Source organism: Vicugna pacos, chromosome 16, assembly GCF_048564905.1.
Source record: "Vicugna pacos chromosome 16, VicPac4, whole genome shotgun sequence".
Lineage (NCBI taxonomy): Eukaryota > Metazoa > Chordata > Mammalia > Artiodactyla > Camelidae > Vicugna > Vicugna pacos.
In genome coordinates, this window is record NC_133002.1 from 16393160 (window position 1) to 16419712 (window position 26553).

At 45.5% G+C, this 26553-nt stretch overlaps 2 protein-coding genes across 8 annotated transcripts in view; one reads left to right on the forward strand and one right to left on the reverse strand.

Annotated features, from left to right (window-relative positions):
- PIGL (phosphatidylinositol glycan anchor biosynthesis class L) overlaps positions 1-21427 on the reverse strand; it is a 44152-nt gene extending 22725 nt beyond the window's left edge. For 3 of the 4 annotated variants that reach the window (XM_072938466.1, XM_072938464.1, XM_072938465.1), the window contains exons 1-2: positions 20214-21427; positions 11355-11454 (exon numbers count right to left, since the gene is read on the reverse strand). In XM_072938466.1, coding sequence (XP_072794567.1) covers positions 11355-11454; positions 20214-20448 — 335 coding nt within the window. In that variant the 5' untranslated portion in view covers positions 20449-21427. The remainder of the gene's footprint in view (positions 1-11354; positions 11455-20213) is intronic. The other variant, XM_006213833.4, reaches the window with a different exon arrangement.
- Positions 21428-21527: 100 nt separating this feature from the next.
- NCOR1 (nuclear receptor corepressor 1) overlaps positions 21528-26553 on the forward strand; it is a 126864-nt gene continuing 121838 nt past the window's right edge. For 2 of the 4 annotated variants that reach the window (XM_072938457.1, XM_072938460.1), the window contains exon 1: positions 21528-21701. The gene's annotated coding sequence lies outside the window, so the exon portion shown is untranslated. The remainder of the gene's footprint in view (positions 21702-26553) is intronic. The other 2 variants (XM_072938458.1, XM_072938459.1) reach the window with 1 other exon arrangement.

The following is a 26553-nucleotide window of genomic DNA, read 5'->3' on the forward strand; positions in this document are numbered from 1 at the left end:
AAACTCTGAATTTCAGATACACAGCGACTAAGTTTAAAATAGCGTTATATCCCCTGTGATATTTTGGACATACTTAGATTAAAAAAATAATTGTTTAAAATTCAAATTTAATCAGGCAACCGTGTTTCGGGTGCCTTTTTGCAGGACGATATTATGTTTATTGAATTACAAAATGTCAGTTGTTAAAAAACACCTTAGAGATAATCTCACTCGACATCTGTGTTTTATTCAGAGAAGAATCAGGAGGAGAGCATGGCAGTACCAGCCTGCTGTCACCTCACCGGCGGGGAGGGTGGCGGGGCCGTCCCAGAACAGACTCTCCCAATTCTGATCTAGCTCCAGGAGACATCATGACATTCTCCAAGAGGCCTTATAGTCAAATTAATTTTAACACAAAAAAGGAATACAGTGTCTATTCTGTGATGTCTGTAACAGCTACTGAGGAAGAAGGTGCACTGTTACCTTGAGCAATCACGAACAGCATGTCCCAGTCACAGAAAGGCTGAGAATAATCACTGACTCTGGACACGAGTCCCAGCGAGGGGTTATGTCTGCTTAAGTTTTCGTGGTAACAGCTAGCATGTCTTTAGGGAGGTGACTGATAACCATCTCATGAAAATGCCACGTAAATTCATCTCAGGTTCTCTGATCATTTGAAACTACTTGTGGGCTCACAGGGGATCTGTCCAGGAAACTAGCTGCGAGATGACCTGGGCAGGGTGACGCAGACCGGAGTAGGCATGAGACACATGCTAAGTGAGGAGCTGGAGAGAGACGGGGAGAGACAGTGAGGCTGGGACCTGATTCTAGTCATGAAAGTACAGCTCAGTGCTGAGTGCACCCCGGCCAGGACTGGATTCAGCTCCGTAACTTTGTAGACTGATTAATGAAATGCAAGATTAGGAAGACAGACTTGGTTGACTACTTGACAAATGCAGTGACTCGTTCTTTAAAACAAACCCTTGGCTTCCTCTCTCTAAGGGGCTGGACCACAAGCTAAGCGGCCTGGCTGTGCTCTGAACACCCATCCCTCCAGCACCTCTGCCCTGACTCAACTTCCTAGGTCCCACCTCCTGGCTCTGACCCTTCTGTCCCTCTGGACTCCTGGGAGCACTGGGAGGCTGGATTCCTACGTGTCTGGCTCTGATAGTCCCCCCCCTAACTTCTGCTCCTAAAGAATGCCATTCCGGCCCATCTGGAGGCTGAGGGGTTAAAAGGGCCCCGTTGCCACCTGATGCTCCTGAGTGCTCCCTCCCCGCTGCAGCGCAGCTTTGTGAAAAGTAAAGGAACTTCATTCTCATCTGTTGGGCAGAGGGAAACTGAGACGGGGCAGGGGTGCTCCTCCCAGGAGTCATGTCCAAGGACCGAGAATCAAGAATGGTCAGTTGCGTCCGTGGTCCTGAAGGAGTGACTGAAGTCAGGGCCGAGGCTGGGTTATCCAGAGCTACGTGAGGGTACACGTAGGGCGACCCACAGAGGTTCCCCCGGGAATGCCAGTGACTAGAGATCCCCGTCATTCCTTCCTCACTCTCGCAGTCTTTTCTGCTCTTGCTCCCGTGCCTGCGCTCTGAGCAAAAAGACCAAGTAATCGCCCTCCCCGCCTGCCTGACCCGCCCGCTCGTCTGCTCGTTCTCTCGCAGGAATCTAGAGCCACAACCCTGAGGCTCCAGCCCGGAGGCTCTCAGACGTTAGTTCGCCTTAGGGTCAACCCGGGGGCTGTGAAAACGCACCCTGCTGGGTTCAGGAGGGCCACAGGCAAGCCTAGGCACCTGCACTTGAACGAACGCCCAGGTAATTCTGCTGCACCAGGTCTGCAGGTCAGTCCCTGTATTTCATGAAATATCATTCTAGTTAGTCTGTTTGGTGGGGGGGAATGTGGAGCCGGGGCCACAGAGGCCAGACGCACAGACAACGGAGTAATGACAGTATCACCTCAGGCCTGAGCATTAACAAGTTAATAAGCTTAAAGCATGGAGAATTGTGTCAGCTGTTGTTACCACTATAAAGCTGCTGATACCGGTTCACTAAAAGGGGGAAGGAAGTGGCAGCAGAAAGGAGTGGCCCGGGACAGAGAGAAGGCGTCGCTGGTCGCACCCCGCCCCCGGGCCGGGCTCTGCCGGCTTCCTGCGGTATCTGCATCTGTATCCCGGTGTTAATTAATCCCTTATCAGATACGGGCAAGCATTTTCTCCCATTCTGTGAGCTGACTTTTCGCTGTCCTGACAGTATGCGTCAAGCACAGACGTTTCAGTTTTGATGAAGTTCAATCAGTCTGTTTTTCCTTCTGTTGGCTGTATGTGCTCTTGGTGTCGGGTCTGAGAAGGCTTTGCCTAACCCAAGCTCATGAAGATTTACTCCTACATTTTACGACTTTTATAGTCTTAGCTCTTACACTTAGGTCTTTTGCAGCTAATTTTTGTGTGCAGCATAGGGAAGGGGTCCAACTTTGTTCTTTCGTATGTGACATCCAGTTGTCTCAACCCCAGTTGTTGAAAAGCCTGCTGTTTCCCTGTTGAAGTGTCTTGGCACTCTTGTTGCAAATCAATTGACTGTATATGTGAGGGTAGCATGTATTACTAAAAAAGGAAAGAAAAAAGAAAAGCCAAAGAAAGAACAGAGCCTGCAAATCCTTCCACGACAGAAAACAGCAAGCTAAGCTGTGGCTCAGCCTTGAAGAGCTGGGTCTGCCTCACATGGCAGTTTTACCAAAGGAGCACCCACGTGCAGGCAGCTGCAGTTTCTCATCCCAAGGGCTCTCTGGAACGTCCCACAAATGACTAAGAATTATTTCTTGGCACTTGCTGTTCTGGAGAAATAATCTGAAGGAATGGCTCAGTAACCTTTCTTCTGGATCCTGTCTGTCTGTAAGACTTGCATGACAGAGAATTAATTGCTTCTTATCCAAAGTTTTTGGGCCCAAGAAAAATTCCTGTAGTGCTACAGGCTGAACATTTGTGTCCCCTCAAAATCTTCCCAGGGTGATGGTACCTAGAGGTGGGGCCTTGGGGAGGTGGTTAGGTCATGAGGGTGGGGCCCTCAGGAATGAGATTCGTGCCCTTAAGAACGAGGCCTCAGAGAGCTCCCTTGCCCCTCTGGCCGTGTGAGGAGCAAGAAGACACCATCTGTGAACAAGGAAACAGGCCGCCCCAGACGCCAGATCCGCCGTCGACTCGTCCTGGACGTCTCCATCTCAAGAACCGTGAGACATGTGTTTCTGTTGTCCATGAGCTGCCCAGTCTATGCTGTTTTTGTCACAGCAGCCCACATGGACTCTGACATCAGAGATGAGGGTGAGCTGGCTAAACTTATTTTGGTTATTAAAAGAAGGCCTGCTTATGAGCTTTGAATATCCCTGTTCAGCTTTCTGATGAAAGGACTCCAGCTTGTCACAGTGACACAGTCTCCTGTGCACGTCATGGATGCAGACATGCTTAGCAAGATGGAGAGCACTTGAAAACATCAGATAAACTGCTGAGTTGAGCACATGAACCTCCATATATAGAGGTTCACATCCTCCATATCTAAATACGTCCTGCTCTGCTCCTGAGAAGATCTAGGAGCTTTAGGTGAAGTCATCCTCTCATCCAGTCATTGTATAGATAAGAAAAGAGAAGCCCAGAGAGGGGATGTTATTTGCCAAAGGACACACAGCTGATTTGCAGTAGAGCTACAATCTGAACATGTATTTCATGCCTCTTGGACCAGAGCTCTTCCCGTCAAACTGTACTTGCCTCATTTTCTTTTCTCTGGTCTTGATTTCCTCATGTTCATCCTCTGACTGCCAGTAGGAATCTGTCTAACATGGAAACATGGACTTCCAGTTACAGTGCTAGCGACGTTTTCACTTCACTCTTTTTCCTCAAACTGCACTGAACCATAAACAAAACAAAAAGACAACCTATGGACTTGGAGAAAATATTTGCAAATGATGCAACTGACAAGGGATTGATTTCCAAAATATACAAACAGCTCATACAGCTCAATAAAAAAAATATCAAAAACTAGGCAGAAGACCTAAATAGACATTTCTCCAAAGAAGACACACAAATGGCCAACAGGCCCATGGAAGGTTGCTCAGGATCATCAATCACCAGAGAGATGCAAATCAAGACCACAGCGAGGGACCACTTCACACCGGTCAGAATGGCCATCCCAAGATGCCCTTTAAGTTTAAAGACGACAAATAGATGTTCTGAAACATAGATGAATACAGTATCCATGCACTGCTGTTCAAAAACGTTGTTTCGAAGAATTCCTGTCAACTAAGGAATGAATCAAAACAGTGAACTGAAGATCGCCCAAACCATCGGTAAAAGACTGATTGGACCGTGGCTAACTAAGCACAGGAGTAAAATCGAACAGCTGTGGGAATCACGGTTTCTGAAAAGAATGTCATAAACCTGGACAAAGTAAAGGCGGTATAACGGGAATTTGGGGAGGAGGGTTTTGGTGGAAAGTCCCAGCAGGCTCATTTTCTACAGTAGAAGTGGATCATTCCAAACACCCCCCACAAAAACCAAAAACACCACTGCCACTGCCACCACCAACAGCAAAAGCGACACCTCGTTGAAGGCAACCGTAAGCCATTTCATTATTTTTTTCTTATTAATTTTGGACGAGACTTCTAGGAATTAATCCAATCTTCGCAGGATTAGATGGAAACATTTACCTCGAGTTTATCTCAATTTAAAGTTCTTCAGTTTCACTTCCATTTCTTTTCAAGTAACACTCAGTTTCCTTTGTTTATGAAACTCAGCATGTATGGAATTGTTTCCATTTTTTTTAAATTATAATCATGAACCCAGCTGTCTTTCTATCTGTGGATATGCATACAAAGAAGGTTAGCACTGAGTAGTGAGAATTGTTGTTTATAAAAATCTTGATGAGTTTTACTTTTTTTACAACTATGTATTAAAATTATTTAAAAATACATATGTACATAAATCTGACCATCTTGCTCCTTTGATTAGTCTCTTCATCAAAAAAAAAATAGTTGAAAACTTATGTCCACACAAAAACCTGAACAGAGATATTTACAGCTTTATTCATAATTGCCAAAACTTGGAAGCAACCAAGATGTCCTTCAGAAGGTGAATGGATAAATAAACTGTGGTCCATCCAGGCAATGGGCTATTACTCAGCACTAAAAAGGAATGAGCTATCAGGCCATGAAAAGACATGGAGGAACCGTAAGTGCATATGACTAAGTGAAAGAAGCCAACTGGAAAAGGCTGCGTACTGTGTAATTCTGACTAGACGACATTCTGGAAAAGACAAACCTGTGGAGACAGTACAAAGATCAGTGGTCGCCAGGGGTGGGGGGAGCACGGGTAGGCGGCGCAGAGAGGATTTTTAGGGCAGTGAAAATGTTCTGTGCGATGCTATATTGAAGATACATGTCATTATACACTTGCCCACATTCACAGGATGCACAACAACAAGCGCGAACCCTGAGGCAGACTATGGGTTTTGGGTGCTGACGACATGTCCATGTAGGTTCATCGATTGTAACGAATGTGGATAAGGCGGGAGGCTGTGCCTGTGTGGGCGCAGGGCATATGGGAAAGCGTGTACCTTCCTCCCAACTTTGCTGTGAGCCAAAAAATGGCTCTAAAAAAAAACTTATTTTTTTTTCAAAAAAAATATAAAAACTGAAAAAGAAACACTTGGAAGTAATAAATTTAAAAATAAATTTAGTGAAACTTTTGGTTTACAATTCATGTATGCTCGTTATCAAAACTATGTAAAATATAGAAAAGTGTGAAGAAAGCATATACTGCTTGTTGAACTCGGCATTATATCATGAACACTTCCTAGGTCATGAAACATGCACAGGAAGCTCCAAACTGTGGTTTAAAGTCCTGGACAACGGCTACAGAATTAATCGCCTGCTGCCGCATTTAGGTTGCTACCGAGTTCTCGCTAGTCTGAATACCACAACCCACAGTCACCTTGAGGCCTACTTTTGTGGTACACCAGCAACCTCTTCTACGGCGCGGACTCGGCCACAAGCACACGCCTTGCTAAGGCCACCCGCCCTGGTCCCTCTACTTCTGCGCTGACTTACGCGACTTAAAGAGCCAGCCTCCCGTTGGGTCCCAGGACAATCTGCCTTTGAAGCAGCTGTCCGGGTTCACAAAGTCGCTCTGTATCGGCTCTGTCCGTGTCGGTCTCTGGTCCCGGACCCTGCTCTAGGAAACATTCCTCGCCCTGACTCGCTCTTGCCAACGGGGACTGGAGCTGCGCCCTGGTGCCAGGGCCCAGTCACTTCTTTGTGTATTTGGAGAAAAGGCCTCACGCCAAGCCTTGTTCTCACCTCTTACAGCGAGAGGACGCTTGGTCAGATCCACTTCGGCAGTCAGCATACGGTCTTTTTTGGGTTTTGGAGGAGAGGGGGGTTTAACTACCAGCATGACCGCAACAGTCCTAGCCTCCCTTCTCTGTGGCTTCTCTTTCACTGTATGATTTGCATGGATTTACTGGGAAACACAAAGACTTCCAGGAACTGCTAGCAGGCCAGGCTCGTTTCTGCTTCCTAGTAGGTACTGGATTCTGTTTCCTTGCTCAGCTAAAATTAGTCGTCCAAGCCTTGGGCTTGTTAATGCCAGAAGGATGTTAAGACAAGCACTGGGAGAAATGAGATGGTCATTATGCTGAAACTTTAGGACAGTGGAGCCGAACCTATAGAATGGCAAAATGGAGAGTTGTAGGAAAAAATCCTCCCAAACCAAAGAACTCATTCAGAACTTTCCAGAAGTTAAAAATAACTATGGAAGTCAGGGATCAGACTGTTTCACTTAATTTTAAAAGTGAGTGGGGAGGGTACAGCTCAGTGGTAGAGTGTGTGCTTAGCATGCATGAGGTCCTGGGTTCAATCCCCAGGACCTCCATTAAAAAAAAAAAAAAGAAGAAAGCAAGCTAGAATAGATTCTGTAGTACTAAAAAAAATGTTTTTTAAAAGATAAAAAAGTGAAAACAATTTCACTGAGACATTCACTGGCGTCTCGGAAATTGGCTTGCTAATCACCATATTTGGGCAAATGACGAAAAAGTGAGGAGGGGGGTTGGGACGTTCAGGCATGGTTCAGTTCTTTGAGGTCACAGGAAGAGAGCTACTGCAGTCACTCTTTTATTCAACAAACACGTCTCGAGCAACTACTGTGTATCGAGGGTCATGACAGAGGCTGGGGGTACAGAGCAAGAGACAGAGAGGGGCTTATGGCGCAGAGAGAAAAATCAGTGTGTATGCCAGGATGCAGGGACCGTGAGAAAGGCACAGAAGTGCCCAGGAAAATCTGGGCAGGTCGGGATGGTGCTGCAGCGTCTAAGGTGGTCTTGAACTGAGGGCTGAAGGATGGAGAGGGAAGGCACGTGGGGAAGGGGAGGCGAGGGGGCATGCCGAGGAGGGACCAGCCCCTGCAGGGGAGCGGATGCGTGCGAAAATGGTGCACTGGAGGCCTGGCCCCAGCACGAGAGGACACAGCCTGGCACTGGCAGTCCTCCCTGCTTCTGTTTGTGGGAACAGATGTGATGCAGGTGTATGCAGGTGCTGGGTGATGAGGCTGAGCTGGGAGCAGGGACCAGACCACCAACAGCTTTGAGACCCTGAGAGTTTTGCCCAACAACTGCATTTGAGTGAGCGTGGGTTATAATGGGACAATCTGCTTTGTTTTATTCCATCCCATTCAGGCCTCTCTTGAGTCAGTCTCCTCATTTTCGGCCAGAGCCCTTTGGAGCAGTTGTATCTGACACTTCTTCCACTCATGCTCCAGAATGAGGCCTGGGAGAAGACCACAGTGTTTATAAAAAGGCGTAAAACCATTATCTTTTCACGGAACTCTATTCTGTGTTTTACAGTTATCAAATCAGATATTATCAAAATGTACACAGAAGTATTCCTGATTTAGCGTTCACTTGTATGGACAGCAGCTGAGAAGAGAGGGAAGAATGTTTTATTATGTGGAACAGTCTTAAAAATATATAATCATTTCATTGTGCTTTACTGCGCTTTGAAGGTACTACATTTTTTACAAATCAAAAGTCTGTGGCAGCCGTGCGAGAGCAAGTCCGTCAGCGCCAGTTTCCAGCAGCACTCGCTTACCTCACGCCTCTGGGCCACGTTCTGCTAGTTCTTGCAGTGTTCCATACTTTTTCATTATTATGATAATATTGGTCACGGTGCTCTGTGATCAGAGCGCTTTGATGGCATTACTACAACTCACTGGAGGCCCAGGTGATGTCTATTTTTAAGTTAAGGTATATACGTTGTCTTTTTAGACATAATGCTACTGCGTACTTAACAGACCACAGTCCAGTGTCGACAAAACCTTCAGATGCACTGGGAAACCAAACACTTCTGTGACTTGCTTTGCTGCGATACGTGCTGCATCGCGGTGGTCTAGAACCAAACCTACAACATCTCTGAGGTACGCCTGTATTTTGAAAAGTAATACAGACTTCCAAAAAAAAAAAAAAAGAACTGTATGGAATTCTGTGAAAGTCAAAAGTGAACGTGCCCCTCGTCCCTGGCCCAGTTAACAACGAGCCTGGTGGTCTTATTTTAGAAATTACCTATGCATGAAGCAACGTGCGTCTACTTTTTGTTTCGTTTCGGAATATAAATGAAAGGATTCTGCAGACTCCTAATATAGTAAGAAGCACAGAAGCAACAAGTGAGCACTAGATCTGCAGGCTGCACTTGGCACTCAGCTTCAGCTGCCAAGCGCCCGGGGCCGGGTCTCAGAGCCCCCGGCGCCAGGGCCACCCCCGCAGCGCACCCGCTGCCCGTCCGCTCCCCGCCTCCGGCGGCTCTCCCCTTTCCTCAGCGCCCAGCTCAGCGCCGGCGCTAACGTGCACTTAAACATCACGTGGCCCATTAACTCAGCAGAACCATAGCGATGTGAAGGAACTGGGAAAGTTGTCAAAAGTATCCGTTTAGCTGTCTGATGACTGAGATTGCGCCCTCTTGTCTTGAGGCCTTTTTCCCCTCTTTTAGGAGTTGGGTAAGGGGTTTACTTGGGCAAGCTCCTCTGGCTAAGCAACTCCCAGAAATCTAGCCGGGACCGTCTGCAGTGTCAGCTCAGTGTTCTCTTAAACACACGCCGGTCTTTCAAGTAACCGACAAAAGGGTGACCTACTTTCCTGCGGAAAGTCAGGACTCAGTTCTGTCTTCCTCTCTGTGAATCCTGGCACTGACTGCCGTTTGTTGAGTGTATGACCTTGGAGGCAAATTACTCAACCTCTCATGGGGCCTTGGTTTCTTATCTATAACACGGGGAAAATCATTGGATTATTTTGACAATTAAGCAAGATCTTACAGTATTTAGTATGGCTTTTGGCACTGACAAAGTTTAATACAGATTTACCACTATTATTATGAGTATAGGTCCTCCAGAAGCACCCCCCCCCCACTTCCTCCCTTCACTCTTCCCTTTGACTCATCTAAATAGCCCAGAGTGAGATTCCAAAGCTCTGCTTTTTCTGGGTTATGGAATGAGAGGCTGAAAGACTTAACAGTTGCATGCTGCCGAGAAAGGAGCTATGTTCTCCCAAACTCACGTGTTGAAGCCCTCATACCAGTGTGCCTGTGTTTGGCGAGAAGGTCTTTAGGAGGTCATGAAGGTTATGTGAGGTCATAATGGTGGGACCCCAGCCCTACAGGACTGGTGGCCTTAGAAGAAGAGGAAGAGAGAAATTTCCCTGTCTCCTACACGTGGAAATGCAGTGAGAAGACAGCCACCCACAGGCCAAGAAGCAGACCCCCTCCAGAAATCAGCCCTGCTGGGCCTCGATCCTAAGCTCCCGGCCCCAGAACCGCGAGAAGAGGGCCACGTCTGCTGGGAAGCCCCGGTCTGCGGTGCTTCACTGCGGCAGCCCGAGCAGACTCACACCCTTGGTTTCCTGACTCTCCAAGCTGGGCTCTTGAAGTATTTGTTTTTAACCAGTTTACTCCCCTTCCTATTGTAGCGTTTTACAGCAGGGGATGTTGCTGAAGCTGCACGACCTTCAGGACACATAAAAATGTAATAAATTCTTAATTTCTTACCAAAAGGACATAGGAGCCAACAGGCTCACTGGCCACAGAGGAGACAGAGTATCACGGAACACAATGACTTAAACTGAAAAACCGAATACATGAGCACGTAAGTTCCTAGTGAAATGAAGCAGCGCCCTCCCCAGCCAAGACACAGACCACAGGCTGCCATCGGGGGTACCCGGGCGTCAGCACCTGATTCTGAAAGTTAAAGGGAAAGAACTAAGCATTTATCCTGTCTTTGGGGTCAAACTGTACATCAGGGTAACTAAATAGCCCCGGTTGATGAAGTTCTGCTTTATGGAAGAATTATAGCTAATACATTTAGAACACAGGTGACATTTAGAAACCTCACCAGTTTGCAACGTCTAGTTGATTACCAATTCAGGCACTCATGAAAACACTACATGAAAGGTTGACATGGGAGGAGCAGCCATTGTCACGTGGACTCCCTGACCAAGTGCAGAATCACTAAAAGGGAGACAGACGGTCTGTCTCTTGACATAACGGAACAGGAAGGACAGCACAGCTTCTTGCCCCTGAAAGTGAGAGTTAATTTCCAGTTTGCAAGAAATATGGAGACCGAAGGACGAGTCAGACGCCACCACGAGGAAGCAGGCGGACACATCATCCTCTAGGACAACTAACTCAGCATTTTCAACAGTCAGCGGTGTGGTCGGGGAGGAAGAGACCAGGAAATGCAGAGTATCAACCAACTATAATGTGTGGACTCTGTTTAGCTCCTGATTTGAACAAACCAACTGCGCAAAAGACATATTTGAGCCCCCTGGAGAAATTTCAATGTGGACTAGGTATTGGAGGAACCGAGGAATTGCTGTAACTACTGTTTTGTTAGATGAGAAGACAGTGGCACTGTGGTTACACGAGAAAAAGAGGTCTCTCTTCCCAAGTATGCAGGGATGGAATAAGCGGACGGTTGAGTTTTCTTCAAAGTGCTTCACACACACAAGACGTTAAGTGTGCAAAGACAAAGCACCTCCAGCAAAGGCTGGATCCTTACTGGTCTGAGATAACAGGCACGGGGGCTTCCCGATACTGCTCTTCACACTTTTGAAAATTTTTTTATATTACTTTTTCTTTAAAGATTAAAGAGAAATAGCTATCTTAGGACACAAAATCTGAACAGAAGTTGAAAAAATGCATGACACTGTCATTTAAAGACAAATGCGGAACTATTTTCAGTAGACTTCTCTCAGATAAGATGTTCTCGTCTGCCCACACTAGCTTTTCTGTGCCTTCTGCGTGCATCACTGCGTGTTTACTGCCAAAGACGTTCTATATTGTCAACAGATACATTTACCTGTGGTCAATAATCATTACACTGGAGGGTGGAATCCCCAAGACTTCACAGCTCTGCAGAAGTTCTTTCTTACGAATCTCCCCTTGATTGTAGTAATTTCCTGAGGATAACAAAGGACAGAGGTAGGTTTCTTTACCAGTGGAGATCTGTTGGTTCACTCAGTCTTATCTTGTCCCCTAGAGGATCTGAGCTACCTAAAAAGTTGTTATTATGATAAAAAGTTGAAGAAAACACAACACTAAGGTTACTTTCGGACACTCCTGTGAAAAGCACAATCTTGAGAACCACCATTTACTTCCTTCTCATCTCTGAGTCTGTTCACATGCCTGTCCGTCCGCCTGGCTGCCTGAGTTTCAGTTGCATGCTGCAGGCTCTGAGCACTGGCTTTGGCATTAAGATTTCAGACCGACCCTCAAAGTGAGTGGGGCACCTGGACTCACTATTAGTTTGGGCCCCTTTGAGTTGATAATCCTCAAATATCTGTAAAACGCTCATTTAAAGAAGAGCCTGCCACTGCTGAGTCTTCTAGGAGACTGTCCTCCTTTGAAGAGTCTAGTGCCCAGCTTTCCCAGCATGATCCCCAGCGGGATCTTGATCACATCCGAACCCCAAACAGCTTACGAGTTCTTTGTTCTCCTGACACGTATGCTCTAGTTGCCAAGAACAGTTCCGGTAAGCACAGCTCCTCCGCGTCCTCATAAGTAACACAGTGCAGTTCTCGTATCACTTAAATCGCACTTACGAGCAGCTGTCCAGCTACTCTATGCCTGCCTCAACTCTCCAGCAGGTGCTTGCAAGTGTGATTTGTGCCACTTACTTAGTTTCCTGAGCCATGGTTTCTCCACCTGTAAAGTGGGGATACTGGCCGTCTCGTAAGGCTGTCCTGAGGTTACAGGTTATACGTATCCACTCGTTTGGTGCTCGGTGTTAACCTTCTCTTTCCCTGACTTGCTCGTCTTTACCTCCCCCCTCCTCCCTTTCCCTTCCTGAGTTACGAGTGGAGTCGGCCTCATCATGCACATCCAGTGCCCGTCCCTCCGGGAAGCCTTGTTTTCCCTGACGGCTCATCGTCTTCAGCATTCCGCTCTGAAGGATGAGCTTGTTTCTGTGATCTGATTATTAACGCCGAAATGTCACTGATCTTAAAAGTCATGGTCTCATTCAACTCTGTACTACCCTGGTGTCGGCACATGGCAGGCACTTGTCGGGCCCAGAGCAGAGAGGAGTTCTGGTGACTTTTAAAAAACTCAGAGAGAAACTCCCAAGAGAAATCTTTCAACTTTGGCAGGGGTTACCCTAGAGATAGTTTTAAACCCTTTGAACCCAGATAAGGAGACAGTCATTACATTGTATTTGACAAAAGGACTAACCTCAAAACGGCTCCAGCTAACAGCTTAATTGTGTACTGTCCTCATTACATATTTTTGAGTTGCCTCAAATCCACCCCCCCCCCCCGGTTCACCTCAAGGTCACTCATCTGTGGTGGTGAGTCAGGAGCCTAACGCGACTCCACACTCAGAGGCCGCGCACGCCAGGCTCCGGTTCTGACCGAGACGCTGCTCACAAGTGAGGCGGACGTGTTGATGGAGCTGGTTTGACTGCTCTGTGTTTGAACTGAGGGACTTAGGACAGGTCGGGGAGCTGAAGTCAGAGGTCATTTTACACATTTTCACCAAGCCTGGTGAACACGCGGGCGCCCGGTGGGGTGAGTGGCAGAGGCCCTCGGGCAGCTCCTGGCTGACTCTCCGGAGCAGAGGCGGCTGGTGCGGCGGGGCGCCCCAGACTGCCTGCGGGGCGGAGGCAAGCTTTAGAGTTCCTCCTCCCGACTTGCTTGTCCTTTGTGAATGTCAACTTCCGTTAATGTTCTGTACACATTAATTCAGCAGTTCAGGTACTTAGTAAGTACACGCTCGAAAGCTTTTACCAACAGGAAACTGTGGCCAAAAGAAGTTTGGAGACATTATTCTAGAAAGCAGAAAGTAAACGGGATTAATATAGATTTATCCATATAGAACTGCATTGTGTGTGTGGGAGTGAGTGTGAGCTTGTGGATAACTGTATGCTTACTGAAGTCTTCCGTCCCGTGATAACTAATACTTAGTAATAACTAGCAAACACAGTGACATTTAATACAAGTTAGTCACTTTGTAAAGACCCACATTTACATGCCACAATGTATAAAGGTAGACATTTGTTTTACCTTAAAAATTTATTTATTCTAAGAAGGTAAAAGATTTACATGGTTTAAAAAAAACAAAACCCATATATATTTTTTGGAAAAACCCCTCTCCCTCTCCTTTAATTATCTGTTTCCCTACCTTGGACGTTTTAATTTGCTAGGATGAGAAAGAATCAACGCTTTACGGTCCCAACATCTGACCTTTCACTAACTTCGTGAATCTGAAGAGATTCCTTAAGTTCCTGGGTTTCAGGAATGCCAGCAGGGGTTTTCCCTGTACATGACTAAGCTAATTCTAAAGTGTATTTAGAAGAAAAAAAAAAGCTCAACACTTTCTCAACTATAAAATGAGGGGGTTTACTTTCTCTACTGGTTAGGGTCTACCTAGGGAACAGAAACTATGTCAGATATTTACATCAGTGAGAATTTAATAAAAACTAGGTACAAAAAAGAGAGAGAGAAAAAAGAGTTGGCTACCTAGCTGACGGAGGAGCTGAGGGTCAAACAGGGACTAGTGAAGAGACCCTGGGTTTCTCGGTGGTAAGGAGTAACTCCCCACCCTAGGTTGGAGACAAGGAGGAGGTGACGTTACTTGAGCCCAAACCTGGGCTCCCCAAAGGAGCTGAAACCCAGAGAGCTGAGCCTCTTCTATCAGACTGTGTCCACAGAACCCAGCTGTAGAAGTCGTGATGCGAAGATGGAACTATAATTAAAAAGTGGGCAAATTACTAAAATAGACCTTCCTCCAAAGATACAGAGTAGCCAATAAGGCGAAGACGGTCTGTAGTGACTCGGGAAGTGCAAGGCAAAACTGCAATGAGAGATCCTTTCACCCTTACTAGGATGGCTATGGTAACACATAAAAACAATCCCCAGACCAGCCAATGGACAATTACAAGTGGAGGTCAGGATGTGAGAAATTAGAACCCTTGCGCCTTGCTGGTGGGAACATAAAATGGTGCAGCTGCTGTGGAAACTTTGGCGATTCCTCAAAAATTTAAACATGGACTAGCCATCTAACTCAGCAATTCTACTCCCAGGTATGTATCCCAAAGAACTGAGAACCGACGCAAACCGATACTTGCGTACCCATAGCATATATGCATAGCAGCATTATTCACAATAGCCAAAAAATGGAAACAGTCCAAGTGTCCATAAACAGATGAACGGATAAGCAAATGTGGTGTATACATACACTGGGGTATTTTTGAGCCATAAAAAGGAATGCAGTTTGGATACATGCTACAACATGGATGAGCTTTGAAAACATTATGCTAATTACAATAAGCCAGACAGAAAAGGGCAGTTATTGTGTGATTCCATTTATATGAAGTACTTGAATTAGTCAAATTCATAGAGACAGAAAATACAATAGTGCTTGCCAGGAGCTGGGGGGAGAGGGAATGGGGAGTTATTGCCTAATAGACGGAATTCTGCTTGGGATGATGAAAAGTTCTGGAAACAGATGGTGGTGATGGTGAATGTTACACAATTCTGTGAATGTACTTAATACCCCCCACAGGAGTAAATATTTAAAATGGCTAAAATGGTCAATTTTATGTTGTGTGTATTTTATCACAGTGAAAGTATTTTAAAAGTTAGATTTGCATTGGATAAAAACTTCCAATTATGAGTTATCACTGTAAAACACATTAGTCTTTAAAATTGGTGAAATAATTTTTAAAAAGATCATTAGAAAAATTCTGAGCGTGTATCTGTGCCGCCGAGGTGAAGAGACACTGCAGTCTGCTACTGTCAACCAGCAGACTCGTACTTGTGAGGACTGTCTTGTTCTCACTATTCCCCAAAGGAACGCATCAACATCGACTTCCCCTGAAGGTCAGTGGAAACACTACTTTTCATTAGTTTCTAGGATCTGTGCCTTTCAGGTAGTTGTTGACAAGGCCAGACACCTGGGGGGCACGTATCAGCAGCGATGAGGACACGCTGCGTGAGAACTGGGTCCAACTCACTGCAACTCACAGCACTTAGCTCTTCAGAAAGCCTTACTCCTATTCTGTGCACCTGTCAGACTCGTCCTACAGCTTTTTCCTTTTTTCACAGCTGCATCTTTTCTTTTCCCAGTTCCCTGGCCATCGGGGCCACTGTGGAATTCCTCTTTGCTCTCTGACAAGAGCGCTTCCCTGATGTTCATTAGCATTTATTTTATGGTTTCTCATAGTTTAAGTAAGCCCCTTATTTTTTACACCTAAAACTCTTAACTCATCAGGTTAATAAGAGCTATGGAAAGCATGTAACATTCTTCAATTAATTAAATACGTAGCCAGACATAAACATTTATATAAACACTTATACACCATGTTAGGTTCAGAATGGGGGGTGTGTATAAGAGTACCTGATGCCCCGGAGTTTACACTACCTTTGTGACCTGAAAGATCACCTAAAATTTTAGTTCAGAGTGATCTAACGTGAGTAGTGCCATCAAAATATGATCACAAATATGGTTCCATGAAACATGTGCTTACAATTAAAAAAAATTCCCAAAACACACATGGAAACGAGTCACTTGGAATGAGTTACTCAAAGAGCAGAGCCAGACACAAAGACTGCAGAAATTGGAATTATTAGAAGTAGATATAAATGTTTAATATATTTAAAGAAATAAAAAAGAATATAAAATGATGAGAAAGTAACAAGAGACAATAATATTTGCAAAAATAACCTCCGGATGTGAGAAACAGACTAAAGGACAAAATTACTAAACATTTCAATACGTATATAAGGCCTTTGTTATAAAACGACTAATGGACATTAAAGAAGGCCAACATAAGTGGAGACATACCATAAAATCATGGGTGGAAAGACTTTCAATTGCAAATTTGTTGACATTCCCTATAGTGATCAATAAGGTTTGTGAAATTCCAATAAAAATGCCGGCAAGGTTTTTTCCCTGAGCATGACCAAACCAGTTCTAAAATGTATTTGGAGGAAACAAAGTCAAAAACTGCAAAGAAGCCATGAAGACCAATAGATCAGAGGGCTGGCCCCGCCAGGTAGCAGCGTTGCAGAGGCTAGGGCAGTTTAGACAGTCTGATACTGGCAAGAGGATGCCACACAGATCAGAGACACACGGAGCTCTGACAGATGAGAGGTGGGAACGCAGTTTGGAGGGTAGCCGAGGGGCTGACTTCGTTTTCAACTCCAATCTTTCCCTTCAAACTGTTCTCCATATTTGCTACCAAAATGAGCTTTCTAAAACACAGAACCGGCTGTGTTAATTCTCCACCAGATGTATTGTATAACACCCTGCTGTCTATGATAGCTTTCTCCCATGTGTGCATTAATAGGTATTTCAGTGGTTACATACAACTGGAGAACTGCTGGATGAAACAAAACTAAATAGGATTTTTTATAGCAGTACCCCTTACAGATGTTGATACTCTTTTAAGGACCGCAGATCTCTAAATAGAGGGAGAACACCCGGCTAATTTCCCCAAACTTGTCAGACCAAGGCATCAACATTTTTTTTTAATAGCAGCGTGATGAACTGGTGTTTCTTGGAACGTATGCTGGGAATCAAAATAGTTATTTCCTTAACTGACCCAGCAGCAGGGTGATGTGTGTGGCAGACCGGGCATAATGGTTTAGGACAGGGAAGAGCTGTGGGCTCCGACTTCTCCACGTCCTTGCTCCCTCACTTTGGTCAAGTTACTTAACTTCTTTGTGATTCAAGTTCCATATTTAAAAAATGGGAAAAACAGTATATTCACATGTAATGTTTTGTATATTTAATGATGCCTATCATAAGATTGCTCAGAGGATTAAATGAGTCACTAATAACAAAATATTTTTCTTCCTGCTTCTCCCCACCCCTTAAAACTGGAAATGTGATTAGAATGAATTATTCAAATGAGTCCAAGACTTACTTATGCTTTTACTATTGCCCTGAACAACTTGCCCCATTTCCTGTATACCCAAGTGCTATTTTTAAAGACCAGCTCAAAAGAAAACCTCTTTGGAGAATTTTCCTTAATCCAGTCCCCTGAAAACAGAATTCATGCTTTTCCCCATTTTGAGTCCACAGTATTGTCGTATCATGTAATTACAGCTTTCATTATGCTCTATCACAGGTCATTAGCTTCCTGCTTTTCGTGTTAGAATAAGTCAGGGAGGTAGGTAATGTTTAATCCACACATTTTTTTAATGAGTTGAGATTTTAAAGGTAATTTAAAAAATACAAAAGAACAATTTAAATGGAAAGTTGAATTCAGAGGAAATAATGAAAGACAACAATAAAGATACTGAGTGTTTAGCATGTGCCAAGGACATGGCCTTATATTTTCTATTTGAAAATATTTTGATTTCTAGTCCTAACCTACTGAAAAATAAGGAGAAATTTATTAAAGAATCCAATCCACTGCCCTATAATACTTTGTAAATAAAATCCAGGCATCTTGAAACAAATTTGCTGATAATTTGACTCCCACAATTGTAGCATAAAGTGTAAATGAAATTGAAAGCAAACAAAAAATGAAGTCATTACTTGCATCTATTTGCAATTAATAAACTTAATAGCACAAACTGAGAAAAAAAGTGCTTGGATCGAAAGTCTCACTATACAGAAAAAATGGTTTACTCTTACTGGCAACAAAAGATTTGAGGGAAAAAAGTGCTAATCAAATCAAGAAATATTTACATAAATGCTGTTATTTCTAATAGAGGCAACCTAGGGAGGGTAACCCCTAAATATACATACAATACGGGATGACTAACCAAATTAAGATTTATCTCTATGAAACCATTTAAAAGGCTATATATATAGTTCTTATTAACATGGGTAAATGTTTAAATTATAAATTTCACAAGAACATGGTCCTTACCTAGTTTATTTTTCACTGTTTTATTCCTAGGGCAGGGACTAAGTCCTAGCAGATAAATTCTTTTTAATTAAAGTTTTTTAAAATCAGTATTTCATTATTTTTTAAGAGCAGTTTGTTTAGTTCATAACAAAAGTGAGAGCAAGGTGTAGAGCTGCCACAGACCCCCGGCCCCACACTCACACACCCTTCCCCGTTATCAGCGTCTCCCGCCGCTTAGAATCGATGAACCCACACTGACACATCAGAGTCACTCAAAGTCCACAGTTTCCATTAGGGTTCACTTCTGGTGTGTGGTATATGGGTTTGGACAAACGTATAATGACATGCATCCAGTATTATAGCATCATACAGAGGATTCTCACTGTCCCAAGAATGCTCTGTGCTTTCTCTCCATCCTTCCTCACATTCCAACCCTTAACCTTTTTACTGTCTTCAGTTTTGCCTTTCCCCGTTTGTCATATAGTTAGAATCACAAAGTATGTAGCCTTTTCAGACTGGCTTCCTTCATTCACTAATGTGCATTTAAAATTCCTCCTTTTCATGGCTTGATAGCTCATTTCTTTTTAGCGCTAATATTCCACTGTCAGGATGTACCTCAACTTATTTATCCACTCACCTACTGAGGGGCCTCTTGGTTGCTTCAGAGTTTTGGCAATTATGAATAAGGCTGCTATAAACATCTGTGTGGAGATTTTGGGACGTACATGTTTTCAGTTCTTTTGGATAAATACCAAGGAGGGTGATTGCTGGATAGTTCGGTAAGAGTATACTTAGTTTCCTGAGAAACCGCCAAACTCACTGCCTTCCAAAGTGGCTGAACAATTTTGAATTCTCAACAATGAATGGGAATTCCTTTGCTCCACATCCTCACCAGCATTTGGTGGTGTCAGTGTTCTGGATTTCGGCTATTCTAATAGTTAATAGAGCACATGTATTTCAAACAAATAGTTGATAAGTTAATGAAAAAGCAATGTTTACTGAAAAATATAAAATTGTATAAAATGTGCTTTCTGAGAAAAATCTTCATAGAAGAAGAACTGGAACGACATACAACCAAATGGGAAAAGAGGTCACCGGCTATTTGTTTAAAACGGCTTTATTGAGGTACGATTTTACATGCCATAAAATCCACCCATTGTATAGTACAGTTCAGTTATTTCATTTATACAGTTGGGCAATTATCGCCATAATCCAGTATCATGGTCAATTTCTGTTTTCTCAATCCATCTTTTCTGTATAGTAAAGGAGGACTCATTCCTTGAAAGGCCCTTTAGGGGAAAGTTGGGTGGAGTCGAACTATAAAATTACCTATGAAATTACTTTCTAGTCTAATAACCTCTCTCTTCAATTTGACACACGTTATCTTTCTAGCACAAAATGGATCCTAAAGGTAGCGGTAACGTCTTTTGCTACAGTTAGAAGGAAAACTTTTAAGGACTGACCAGGCATGACACAGCCTAGATTTTCTTCATGATTCCTGGTCTTCTTGTAAATATATAAAAGAAAAAGCTCCACAGAACAACGGTGACAATCGCAGTTCCCACCGGAGATGTAGGTACTGAACGGAACGACATGTGAGCGGTTCTCTCGAGCTCCCCATTGCTGCTGGCGGAGAGTGCAGTTGGCAAGCTGCCGGCGCCACCCAACCCACCTGGGGAGCTGGCCTTACAGACCCCAGGCTGGGGCCACTGATGCTCGACGAGGCGCCCAGAGAAGGGACCTTCTGTGTATTCCCCCAGCTCCCTACAACAGACAACCCTTCGGGAAGGAGTCGACTGCGACAGGTTGGCGCCTAAATACCCTCCCCAGCCCCGGCTCCCAGCGCCTACAGCCTCCTACCTGCAGAGAAGCAGAGCAGGGACACCCGGTGCCTCAGGCGGGCCAAGCCTAGAATAGTGGGAGCAAAGAACATAGCCTCATCGTCGGGGTGCGCGATCACCAAGAGGCTCCGGGTTCCGCCTCCCAGCAGGCCAGCCTGCTCCTGGCTCTTCCTTCGCTCCCAGAGGTCCCAGACCCGGACGATTCCCCATGCCAGGACTGCCGCCGCCAAGCACAACAGCCCCACCACTTCCATGCTCTGATGAGGCTCTGCGCCTGCGCAGGAGGGGAGGCTGCCGCCCGGTCCGACTCCGGCGGGAAAACTGCGCTCGCGGAAACTACGTTCCGAGTGTAACTCGGTCCTGCCGGCCGCGCCAACGGCTCGAGGCTTTAAGCGTCGCGCTCCGCCGGGAGCTTTCACTCGGACGCCTCCCAGCACCACTTAGTGCGAATCCACTTTATGCGGCCTTTACGAGGGCCTGCGCCTGCTCGGTTTCGGAGCTGAACCGAACTCCTTGCCGACCGGTTTTCTACCCTTGTCCACACAGTACCATGGGCTCAAGGGGAAGCGCCTGAAAAGAACGCCCCACATCTTGAGTACGAGTCTCTCCTCTCTTCGGTCCACCCTTTTGTCACTCGTTTCTTAAAACCGGGCTTTATCGTAATTATCCGAGTGAACACCGACTTCGTTTTCCCGTCCTAACTTTGGGATGTGGGCTGGCGGCTTCTCTAAAGGAAAAGTATGAGGTTCCGAGGCCCGTCCGGTCAGTTCCCTGGAAGAGCACGGCCGAGGGCGCACTTCGCGGGCGCGGGGGCCCGGGCTCCTCGGACAGGGACCAGACTAAGGGCCTGTGACATCACGGACGAAGCGGCCTCGCCCTGCGAGTCAGTGAGGTCTGGGTGCGAGCCGCAGCCCGGGGCCTGGAACACCGCCCGGGCGGGTGGGCGCCCGCCCCTCCGGCCCGGCTTCCCTCTCGCACGGGGCTCGCGGGCCCGAGGCGTGGCCTTGCGTCCTTCCCCTTCTCACGCCAGCCGGAAGGCCCCGGGCGCGCGGGCGCGGCCGGCCGGCGGTGGGCGTCCAGCCCGGGGCGCGATGGCAGCGCGCTGGGTCCGGCGGGTGCGGCCCTGGCCCGTGTCCGCTCACGGGGGCCGCCGCCCCCGCCGGGCCGAAGGGAGACGCGGGGGGACCGGGCGCGGGCGACCCAGGAAGTTCGGCCGAGGTAGGAGCCGCGCTCCGCCAGCGGAGGGAGTCGGCCTCCCAGCGTCCGGAAGGAGGAGGAGCCGGCGCCGGAGCCGCCTCAGCCGCGGCCGCCGGGCCGGGGGGGAGGGAGAGGGGTTGAGTCAAGATGGCGGCTAAGGTGGCGAAGCAGCAGCGGCGGCGGCGGCGGCGGCTGGAGTGAGCGCCCGGCCCGCCGCGCCAAGCGAGGTCCTGGGCAGGGCCGCGCGCCCGGCCGCGTCCTGCCCCTCAGGCCCGGGGGCGCGCCGGCTGCCGCGCTCCGCCAACTCCCGGTGAGTAGGCCCGGCGCCCGCAGCCCGGCCTCCGGGCCCCCGCTCTCCCGGGGGCCGCCGAGGGCTCAGGGGCAGCACCGGCCGCGGGGGCGGCTTCCCGGCCGGCGAGGAGCGTCGCGGGCCCGGCCGCTCGGGGCCCGCCCAGCCGCCGGGCCTCTTCCTCGCGGCCGCCCGAGGCGCGGCGGGGAGCTGGGGCCGGGCGGGTGGAGAAGGCTTATGGAGTTTGGAGGAAGAATGGGCTGCGGCCGGGCCGGGGCCGCCGGCGGCTCTCCTGCGGGGAGGGGTCTGCGGGGCCCGAGGCCGGCGCGGGCCGGGGGCCGCGGGTGGGGCCGGCACAGGTGGCGGCCTGCGCTCCCTCCAGGGCGGAGTTGGTGGCGGTGTGGAGTGTGTGTGCTGTGCGAGGGGTTAGGAAGGGTGACAGCGACGGGCAAGTGCGCGAGAGCAAACTAGTGCACCTTTGCGGCCGAACCGCTCCGGGGTGTAATGGCGAAGGGTGGGTAGGGGAGAGGGCCGGGGTCGGAACCCGCTGCCTTCCGCCTTTTATCGCCAGTGTTTTAAGGTGCAGAGTCGGTGGGTTCCCTTTTATTGGGGCGGGGGGCGGGGGGCGGGAGGGATTATGAGAAACAGCAAGAAGTCAGTGTTGGTGGCGAGGAGACTGAAGTCTTCGAATTAAGCGGGTTCGGTGTAGTGTATTAAAGGTGCGGGTGGGAATAAGTGGTTTTTGTGAAAAGTGCTCAGGAGGTGTCAGTTTTCTTCTACCAATGTTGCTTCGACAGAGTTAACCTTGGCGAGTAGTGGTGTGGGTAATTCTAATCTTTGGGATTAGTATATTCACCTGAACAGACTGGCCTCCCTAATTATGCCCTAATCGTACTGAAATTGGCATTCCTCGTGAGCACCGTGGTGAGGCCACGATGGGAAGCGGAACGTCGTGTGAAGAGTAACAGGCCTGGGATTTTAAAGCGCCTGCAAATACCGTTCGTTCAGCGGCGCTTGATCCATAGCTGCTGCTGCCGGGTCACGTGCCGGCCTCTCGGCTAACCGAAGAGTTGAGGGCATTATCTAATTTAAAATCTTTTTTTGAGAAACGTTTTGATGTATCCTTTCAGAAAGATACTTATCTGATGAACTAACTTCCTGGGTTCGGGAGCAGACCAGTTTTAGCATCTTGTTTAGACGTGGGTGAAAATTACAGAAGAAATAACCTCAAGTTGTTGCAGAATGAAATACTGTCTTTATTTTCTCATTCTGTTAAAATCCAGTGGAGGTTTATTTATTTATTTATTTATTTCAGTATTTATAGTACACAGTTGCTTTGCCTCGCCTGAAGCACACCTGTTAATGGAAATCAAGGTTAACACACACGCATTATATAAATGATATGCACATGTAAGGATGTGATTACTTGCATCACCAAAATACTCTTTCCTTTTACAACAGGCTTGCCGTATGTTGAACTCCTCCCCCAGAGAAAATATAATGCGAAGAATCCTGATTCTTCCTTTAACTGTGTGTCATTTTGGAACAGGACCAACCTGTCTCTGTTTCGGTGCCTCATCCATGATAGTAGGAAAAAAAATGCTCTCCTGGGCTGCTGCTGTGAGCCCGAGAGAGCTACTCGTCATGAAATCGCTTTAGAAAGATTGAGAGGGTTATATTTATGTGAGGCCGTGACAGCTCCCCTTGCACTCCCGAAATGCGGTATCTGCACGTGTCCCCTCGTGGCATTTACTCTTTCTACCTTGTGCTTAGGTATTTATGTACCTGTTTTATCTCCCCTTGAGGGCAGGATAGGCCCTACTCTGACTTTCTGATTAAGGCACTGTGTAGGATCTCAGCACTGCAAATGTTTATTGAACGAATAAACATTGTATTCTAATTAGAAAAATGTATTCACATTACAGTTTACCCGAATACACCTGTTAATCGGCTGAGACATTTCTGTGTAGCTGTAATTCTCTCCATGACGGATAAGGAATAAATATTTTAAACTAGAAGTCTTGTTGGATTTAATCATGTAGTAAAACTTAAGAATTTAGTCTGCTCACATAATTTTTTTTTTTAAAGAAGCACAAAGTGCTCAAAATTAACTATGTTTCTTTGAATTTAACTGAATAAAAGTTTGTTCCAAGGCTAGGCAAATTTAGATTAGTAAAATTTTTTTAAAGTTTTTTTTTTTTTTTTTTTTTTTTTTAAGTTTTCGTAAGCTAGTGAGACTGTCTTGCCCTTGGTATCTGCCAGTGAAAGCAGAGGCCTGTGAATAGGCCAGACTGATGTAGCTAACTGTCAGGCCACTTGTTACCCAGTTTTTTGTGTGTTTGTTTTGTTATTCAGTTTTAATTGTATTTTGTGATCTGTCTTAATTTTAATTTCAAATTCTTACTGATGCCTGAGAATGAGAGAAGTTTTTTGTTTGTTTTTGTAAGTGGAGGCACTGGGGATTGAACCGAGGATCTTGTGCCTGATGAGCATGCTCTCTACCACTGATAGAGAGCTTGAATACTTAGTTACTTCTATGTGTTCATTTACTTCAGAGATTGAGTTTTACTAGAGTACAGTACAAATAGGTAGTAAAGGTTGGTCAGATTTTATTATGTATAGACTCCTTTTGGTGTGTGGTTCATTGACTTGTTCAACCCGTGTGGCGTACCTTATGTTCAGAGCACGTTACTGAATGATACAAAGATACAAATAAAGTAGCAGGTCAGTGATGTACACAAGGAACTCTGTATAGATTTTCTGATTTTTATGCAAGGAACTCTGTAGGTTTTCTGACATTTTGCCCTTTTCAGGTTTAAGGATGCAAAAAATGCATTTGGAAAGATGGTTAAGAAAACACTGTTTCTTTTTGTATCAGGACTTCTTACCAGTATTGAAAAGCTTCTGTCATGTAGCAATGACTGTATGTAGAGCATCTGGTTTTTATTTTGGTATTCTTGTGGTGCTGGTTCTCCTTGAACATTTTTATGGTTCTACCATTTTTTTCTACCCCAGAAGCTTGTGTGGTCAAAATATTACTTGGATTGTTTTCAGATACATTTTTTTTTAGGTCCTCTTTGCATTTGAAAATGAGACCATAGAAGGCCTTGTGAATGTTCCCATGGAGTTTTTCAGTTTGGTTCTTCTATGTGTGCTGCTGTTACTTTTACTTAAAAGCAATATCAAAAACAAATCTAAGTTGGTTGAAATAAAGTGCTGATAATTTATAGAATTATAGAATGTAGAGTCATGTAGATTATCTGGTTTTTCTTCCTTCAATGGTGGGTAACTAGGGCTCACAGAGGAGGGTGGTCTGCCTGAATTTGTGTGGTTGGCCAGTAGCAGAATGCAGAATAACTCATTCTGTTCCACCCTAACACATGATTAAGTGTGGAGATTGACAACCACTTAAAACAAAAATTGGTGTGAATGGCAAACAAAAGGTCACTTAATTTAGCTTAGATACTGAATTTAGGTACTTTCTTAACTTTAAGTTTCTGCAGTGAAAATAGTTAAAAATTATTATTGATCTAGATCAGTAATCTGATCATTGGGAATTATTAGTTTAATTTTTAATCTGTTAGGGATTTTTTTTGGAGGGGGAGGTAATCAGGTTTGTTTGTTTATTTAATGAAGGGACTGGGGATTGAACCCAGGACCTTGTGCATGCTAAGCATGTGCCCTGCCACTGAGCTATACCCTCTCCTCATGAATATCTTCTAAAACATAAATATCTGAGATTATCTGGACCTCCTGACATTTCATGGAATTTAAATGTTAAGAGATGGAAATATTATGCCAATGGTTGGGTACCTCTGAGATGTAAACAGATAGGATATTTTATAAGTTAGTTATTGCCAGCTTCACTTACCCTCAAACTTCTGGACTCTTTTTTTTTTAATTATAAGAAACTTCAGTTGTCATATAAAAGCTTAGATAAAGTGGGGACATGAACTGTATTCTTTTTTTATTTTGCATTCTTTTTAATTGAAGTGTAGTCAGTTCACAGTGTTGCGTCGATTTCTGATGTACAGCATAATGTTCATTAACTGTATTCTTACTGCTGTGTTGAAAAGCTCATATATGTGATATTAGTTTTCTGTAGATGTTCATGCCACAGAATTTGTTTTAAAGGAAAAGGCATATTATTCTTTCAAACCGGTGTCCTCATGTGAATACTGAAGCGTGGCATATTTATTTCATTTGGACTGTTAAATAATATGCCTATTTTGTGTTGCATTAAGAAGGCTTTTTTATTTATTTTTTGTTTTTCTCATTTTGTGCTCTTTTCTGGAATGCTATTTCCTTGCTCTACTCTTCCAAACTCTACCACACCTTTAAGTGTAGTAGATACTGCCTTTTTCTTTCTTTCTTTTTTCTAAGGGTTTTTGGTTACATATCACTTCACCCACAGTCTTCTTCCTCCTCCCTCTTCTCTGAAGACGTATTTTTTTGTTCTGGATATTCTCAGTTCTTCACTTATGCCTCAAAACATCCTGGTTATTTATGTACATGTCCATTCAGTCCCCACCAGACCGTAAGCCCATTGTGGGCATGTCTGTATCTCAGTTGTTTTTCATCCTTCCCTTGCCCCCACTCCCAGAATAACACTTTGCATTCAGGAAGCGGGTAGCAGAAGCTGGTTGAACGCATAAAAAGCCTAGCTGCCAGAGATACGTGCTGTGGTTGTTTTGGAAGGTGATGGGTTCACAGGTGGGAACTTGATGATGAGTAGTTTGAGGAAATTAAAAAACAGGTAGAAATTCACTGGTGTCAGTGAAAATGTCTGTAATCAGTAAATTTTCAAAGCATTTCTTTTAAAAAAAGTTTCTCTCAGTTTACTGGGATTTTTGGAATGAAGAAAGTAAATGTG